Genomic DNA, 7500 nt, shown 5'->3' with positions numbered 1-7500 from the left:
TCCTTCGGATGTTTCGAAAATTGAGGGGTAATAGTGCGGACCAAATGCAGGTTCTCTGGCGGAGAGAGAGAAAGTCCACGCTAAGTTTGTCCGAGATTTGAACTGATCAGGATCACCATATTCGCCAGTCATTCTTTGGATTGTAAATTGTCATAAATTTACCGTTTAATTGTAAATTAAATTAATTTTTTTATGACTTATAATTTTGCTTCTCCTTAATTTATGTTACATTGCCCTCTCAAATTATTGCTTTTCGAAAATGGCGACGAGGATGGGATCCATGAGCGGCTAAGTCCAGAGCCACCGATCTTACACTAATGAATGACAGCCATTGTCCTTGGCTGCCAAAAAAATAATTCAAATTCAGGAGAAGACTGCCTTGCTGCGCTTCTTACGCTAGCCTCTTCATACTGCCTTCTTCAGATCATTCACCACCGACAACGGTTTTCCCAGTCTTGTGTCCAGCAGCGAACAACCTGGTAAAACTTAAAATACATCGCTCAAGAATGGCTTGTTTCCTGCTTTAAAATTGTCCCAAGAGGTAGTTTAAGGTATGCTAAGTAGATGCATTTGCTTTTCAAAATAAAAGAACCAAACCATTCCCGAACAAACAATTTAAACATAAGAAATTTACCACAACCAAACAATTCATATAATATACAAAACAATAAAATGCACAAGGATGTGCATTTTTCTACACTCCCGCGAGGGGATTCAATTTTTTTAGGAAAAAATTGAATTACAATATAGCGATCAAAGATCACGCTAGACTGTCATCCAATAGTTTCTTTACCTTATCTTTCCCAATCATGGCAGCTTGCCTCTTGGGTCTCTCCTTTACCTCATCTTCCTTGCTCAGTTTATCCTCACATGGCGATTGTGCTTTATCGTTAAATTTAACCTCATATTCCCGTTTATAGAGCAATGGAATCAAGGATGAAACGTGCCTTTTAGTCTCTTCCCTACTTTTTCCTTTGAGTACTGTTGCACCCGTTACTTCACCTAAAGAGTTCAGTTTTATCTCTTTGACAATACCCATTGGAAAATTAGTAGGTTTAAGAAGGGGTTCTTTAATGAGAACAATGTCTCCAACTTCTAATAGTTTATGATTAACAGGTTGGTATCTACTGCGTTTGTCAGTGGCTTGATTCACCAGCTGCACAACAAATTCTTTATTATATATCTCTATTATACTTTCCCTAGCCTTTCGTAACTTCCTGTGGCTGTCCTTCACATGGGAAATGGGAGATATATCAGGAACCCAAGTATCATCTGCCCTAGGTAAAGGATGTAAATGGGGAATAATATTTAAGGAATTCAATTCATGACCTTTAACTAAAATCTCTGGAGTTATAGGAGATGGTACAGGTTCAGTCCCATCATAGTTTCGCAAATATTCTTTAAAGGCAATTGGTCGACGGTTTACTATATGTACCATATTTTGTACAGCAAAGTCAAAATCTAAATATTCGAGGACCATATTCCGAATAGAGCCTTCAATAAGCCTTTTGACCATCTTCACACAAGACTCCACTAAAGATCCAAGTTCACTGTGGCCTTTATAGTACTGCTGAAAGCTCAAAGGTTTTATGTTGTTCTCCCTGAAATAGGATTGTGTATCCTTATCACTTAAAAAATTCTCAACGGTTCTAGCACCTGAAGTTAGCTGTGAACCTTGGTCACTTAAACAGAGTTCAGGCACCCCAAACTCGAAACAATGGAGCTGAAGTGCTCGCAAAAAGGATATCACCGAAAGGTCTACACAAACCTTAAGATTTATGGCTCTGGACCATAAACAGGTGATACATAATATCCATACCTTTGATTTCTTACCCATCCAATATACCCAGTAAGGTCCAAAATAGTCAATGAAAATATACCTGTAAGGTATGGTTGGAGGAGAAACCCTAAATTCTCTATAAGGGGACTGGTTTAACTTTATAGTTCTACCGTTAAATCTACGGCAGTGAACACAAGTTTTCAAGACTTTCTTTACAGTAGAAAAACTGCAAGGAATCCAAAACTGTTTCCTAGCCTCAGATAATGTGGCATATATTCCAGAATGAGCTAACTTAACATGAAAATTTCTAATAATTTCTTCAGTCAATTTACTGTTTTTGGCCAAAAGAATGGGGAATATATAACTACCGTCTCTCCACTTATGAAATTTACTTTTAACTCTTAGTAAACCAGATTTCTTTTCAATGAATAAATTTAGTTGACTTACTATGTTAGGCATATCCCTAATTTTAGGGTTTCTTTCTCTGAAATATTTAAAAACATCCGGAAAATTTTGGCGTTGATCTTGCAAAATCATCAGTTGCCATGCATTCAAAGAAATTTCATCATTACTGAAAACCTCAAAATGGTCATACTTGCCAGATTTTTTCTTTAACTTCCGTTTGACATTGTTTATGAATGTCAGTACATGTTTGTAGACCGAAATCAAATGAAGCCAATCTGAATTTCCAACTGTAGAATTCAAAATGCCTCCCATCTCTGGCTCAGTCACACTCCCTATCTCACAGTGGCCTTCTGAAACTTCAAGTACATTGGTTAAAGGATTTGGGATCGTTACATCCAAACTGTCATCTTCCAAGATATCATGAATAGTATCAGGTCCTGTGAAGAAATTTGATTTTATCAACCTCTTATATGACAATGACCTGGTAGTACAATCTGCAGGATTTATCATACCTGCACAAAATTTGAAAGTCACAGGGACCGTTTCACATAGATTCTCTATTCTTTGCAACCTATTCATAACAAAAATACTTAGTTTTTTTAATTTATCAAACCTATTTGTTCGAGAATTTAACCAATTCAGTGCAACTGCACTATCTGAGAAAACTACCAATTTTGTAATGTTTATGGGGGAGACACACTCTGAACCACTAAGTTCCTTATAAATGTCAACAATAGTTTCCGTACCAAGCAAGAGAGATTGAAATTCAAGAGAAGGGATAGACTTTAGCTCTAACTGGCGTCCAATTATTCTATTTTTTGACAGAAGGAAACTTACCTCCTTTGTTCGCAAGTTCTTGATAAAGAGCACAACTCCATATATAAGCTTGCTAGAATCACAAAAAGCAATAATTTGGAAAGGATCATTCCTGCGACCAACAAATCTCTTCACTGCAATTTCAGGAACACCATTTACTTGCTTGCAAATATTAGACCATTCTCGTAGCTCCTCACCAGAGAGTCTATCGTCCCATCCAACTTCTTTCCTGCATTGTAGCGAGTGCATAAATAATCTAGCCCTGTTTAATAAAGGACCATAAAATGAGAACACATCAAAATTGGCTGCAATAGAACTTAAAATTTGTCTTTTGGTCGTTGCATCCTTATCAAGTACCAACTTGCTTGCCGAAAGAGTATCAATGTTTCTGTCCCAAAGCAAACCAAGCAATTTTACTTTTGTAGGAGTCTTTTCCTTATCTTTATCTACCTGTTGCTGCAGAGAGTCATCATTGGTTATGAATTGCTGCAATTCTAATTTATAGGGAGAAAATATACTGTCAAGTTTCTCATAAACCCATTTCAACCTGTCTATATCATTGGTCGTGTAAGCCAAGTTATCCATGTAAGCTAAGTTATATAACTCTGTCTTCAATTCCTTTACATCAATATTGTCACCTTGGACATCCAACATCAAAATTTTATAAAGTGCTAACATTAATAAAGTTGGACTACATGGCAAACCAAATGGAAGTCTGCAATGTTTATAAACAATTAAGGAATAGTCCTTTTTACATACGTTCCTATACCAATAAAAGAGTAACCTACTTTGATCTGAAGGCACCAACTTAATCATCAGAAATGCCTTTTTTATATCAAAACATAACAATTTTTCATTAAATCTTAGCTGTAAAATAGAAGTAGAAATTTTCTTATTCAAACAAGGACCAGCAAAAATTGTTTGATTATGAGATAGAGTTAAAGGTTTATCTTTGTCAGATTCACACAAATTTGACAAAAATACATTACGGCATTTTGTAGACTCTCGGTCCATCTTGAACACTGGCATGTGCGGCAGGAAGCTATGTTGAGGGTTTTCCTCCAAGAATTGCTCCAAGTTAGATACTCTCTCTATAATGCCTAGCTGTTCCTGTTCTTTAAAATCCTCGTCAATCATTTGAAAAGCATTATCCTTTTTGCTAAATTTCTTAAAATTTGATTTTAATATTGCTTTTGACAGATTTTGATTCTTACCAAGCAAATGAGCTACTTTCCCATTCCACAACAGAGGCATAACTAACCTTCCATCACGATCTCTACAAGTATTTTCTAAAGCAAATTCTACTACTTTCCTGTTCTCCTCATTAAAGTCTTCGCCATATAAGTTAGAATCACTGTGCGAAAAACTTTCTGCCTTCGAGGAAAGAATTTCTTCTGCTGCTCTCTCGAGCTCGGCTTCAACAATCTGACCCCTATTCAAAACAGAAATATTAGCACAAGCAGGGAACTTGAATTCCTCTACCGAATCTAAGAACAATCCATCCATATTCAAATTACTATCACCTTCAAGGGGACCCTCACCCTTTGCACAAACTTCAGAAGAATGCTTTATCCGGTCTGGTAATAGAGCTAGATTTTGCTTATACCTTTCAATGTCACCTACAAGCATCACTCCTAAGGGTGATTCTAAGTAAACAGAGGGAATCACTTCAGAACTACCTCCAAACAGCACATCCTTCTGTGGTACTAAATGAGAGTTATCATTTCCCAAGAGTAATTTTATATCTTCAACTTTGTCCCCAGACATATGCAAAGTTTTGTCGGCTAATACATAGCCCTTATCCTTAAATACTTGAGCTACTTCAGAGATACCTGGCAAAACTAATTTCAAATTAATAGACTTCATGGCAATAGCAGTAAAATAATCATCATTCAACTTTACCTTGTATACTACAGTGGCTAACGGCTTTGAAGAATTAATACCATTCACCACCAAAGAATAATTCGGGTCAACAACTTCAAACTGCATACTCTTAGCCCAGTCTTCCTCAACGAAAGTTACTTGACTTCCTGAATCCTTTATACCTCGATCCCCATTGTCATTCAGTGAAAAGGAAGGCATAGCAGTCACCGGGTTACAAGAGATTCTTAAAACTCCTAAATCAGACCAAGTTAAATTAGAAACAACAGAATTAGAGTTCGATTTCTCTTTACAATTCCCCTTTGCCGTTTGATTAGTCACTTCTTGGTTATCTGAATCATTCTTAAGGTTATTAGCAGTACTTTTTGGGTCTTTACGAAATTTACAAAGATAGCTGAAATGCCACTTGTTACAATGTTTACATTTTCGGTTAAATTTAAACCTGCAATCTGAAGTTTTATGAGAATCGTAAGTATAGTTTGTACAAAAATTCAATTGTTTTAGTTTTTCAATTTTACTCTGTGGAGTTACATAAACTGAACACTTAAAAATTGGGTGATCAATGTCTCCTTTATTGTCTGCTAAACATAGAGAACATTCTTTAACTTTAGACTTCTCAACATTAACAACGGCAGAAGCTAAACAATTTGAGTTGGGCACAACCTTTTTCTCAAGATTACCTTGTTTCACATTAAATTTCTTGGATATGTTTCTATATCTTTCCAAAGCAGTAAAGATATGTTCATCTATTTGCTGCAACGAGGGCTTATTCGAGCCAGTAATATGCATTAACTGATTCTTGAAACAGTCATTAAACCCATTCCATATGAAATACTGTAAAACTATGTTTTGATCTATGCTTAAAGCCTCAAATTGATTACAAATTATTCTCATATTACTGATAAAGTCATACGGATCACTCTGATACGTTAGCTTCAACTCCGATAACTGCTTAATAACCCTATATTGTTGAGACAAAGTATCTGCAAACGCTTTCTGTAATAATTTCTTAGCTTCTTCATACGAACGGTTGCTACAATCTAATGAGTTTACCAGTTTAAGCGAGTCACCTGAAAGCTGTCTCGTAAGAAGAGTAAATTTAACGTGAGTACTAAGATCATACTTATCAATAGTTGCTTCGAACTCTCGCAAAAACTTCGAAATATCTTCACCTTCTCGATTACCAAATGTCGGTAAAGGTAGTTCAGGTAATTTAAGCTGTGAAATTTCAGAACGCGAACGATCGGAAAGGTTTCCGGGCGAAAGTGACACCGCGGTCTTAAGGAGAGAGAGACACTTACTCAAACGATCGTCATAAACGAACCAAGTATCCATTTCCTCACTCACCAATTCATCGCCGTTGTCGTCTTTATCTGCGCTATCCCAAATTTCCTTCAAAACCTCGTTATTCACTTTGTCAAGTTTTTCTTCAAGGTCAACCAACATGTTCATATGCTCGTTAGCATCGCTTACAGACATCGAAGAAACAAACCTTTCTATGAAATTACACTTCTTGGTAACTTGCTGCCTAAGGGCTGAACGAAAACTGCGCGAAATACTCTTCGGCGGCATTTTTCTAAGAATTTAACGAACAAATTTAAACTTAAAGCAATACAGTGAAATATTAAAGAGATACGGGACTCTGGAACGTAACCAGCTCACGGAAATTCATCAAGAAAAAACATACTCAAGGCAATAATGAACCTCGCAACCAATCCCATCCTCGTCGCCATTTTCGAAAAGCAATAATTTGAGAGGGCAATGTAACATAAATTAAGGAGAAGCAAAATTATAAGTCATAAAAAAATTAATTTAATTTACAATTAAACGGTAAATTTATGACAATTTACAATCCAAAGAATGACTGGCGAATATAGTGATCCTGATCAGTTCAAATCTCGGACAAACTTAGCGTGGACTTTCTCTCTCTCCGCCAGAGAACCTGCATTTGGTCCGCACTATTACCCCTCAATTTTCGAAACATCCGAAGGATCTGTAACCCATAGCATGAAACATTATAAATTGGAAACGTCAGGGGCTACAAACATAATGTGCATATAGGCTTAATCTTACAAAACAAACGAACTTTTAATATTAATCTATGGAAAATACAAAACCTAGATCAATAAACGATTTGAAAATCCTAATATAAATGTCAAGATCAAATTTAAAACTTAAAAGGAGACCCTTCAGACTTTATTATATATATATATATGAGTTTGGTTGCAAGACAAAAAGGTTATAAAACCGTAACTACAGTTGAAAGTTCACTAAGCAAATGCATCGTACTTAATGCAAACCTTACCTCAACATATAGCCAGTCTCTTAGGTCCATAGAAAAGCAGTGACGAAGGTAGAGGTGTTGATGGTAGTCTTCTATTTAAGCTCTTGAGTAGTATAAGGTGGTCAGACGATGACGTGATCCATGAGCGGCTAAGTCCAGAGCCACCGATCTTACACTAATGAATGACAGCCATTGTCCTTGGCTGCCAAAAAAATAATTCAAATTCAGGAGAAGACTGCCTTGCTGCGCTTCTTACGCTAGCCTATTCATACTGCCTTCTTCAGATCATTCACCACCGACAACGGTTTTCCCAGTCTTGTGTCCAGCAGCGAAC

The 7500-nt window shown here is 36.5% G+C and overlaps 1 protein-coding gene across 1 annotated transcript; it reads right to left on the bottom strand.

Annotated features, from left to right (window-relative positions):
- Nucleotides 1-396: 396 nt before the first annotated feature.
- On the bottom strand, nucleotides 397-7424 carry LOC137647188 (uncharacterized). The gene is made up of 2 exons (XM_068380513.1): nucleotides 7188-7424; nucleotides 397-6875 (listed from the first exon to the last, which is right to left on the bottom strand). Exon 2 carries the CDS (start codon nucleotides 6452-6454, stop codon nucleotides 761-763), a length of 5694 nt encoding a protein of 1897 aa, XP_068236614.1. The 5' UTR covers nucleotides 6455-6875; nucleotides 7188-7424; the 3' UTR covers nucleotides 397-760.
- Nucleotides 7425-7500: the final 76 nt, after the last annotated feature.

This window comes from Palaemon carinicauda, chromosome 9 (assembly GCF_036898095.1).
Source record: "Palaemon carinicauda isolate YSFRI2023 chromosome 9, ASM3689809v2, whole genome shotgun sequence".
In the NCBI taxonomy this organism is placed as follows: Eukaryota; Metazoa; Arthropoda; class Malacostraca; order Decapoda; family Palaemonidae; genus Palaemon; species Palaemon carinicauda.
The sequence above is the reverse complement of the archived record's forward strand: the minus strand, read 5'-3'. Positions and strand labels throughout refer to the sequence as shown.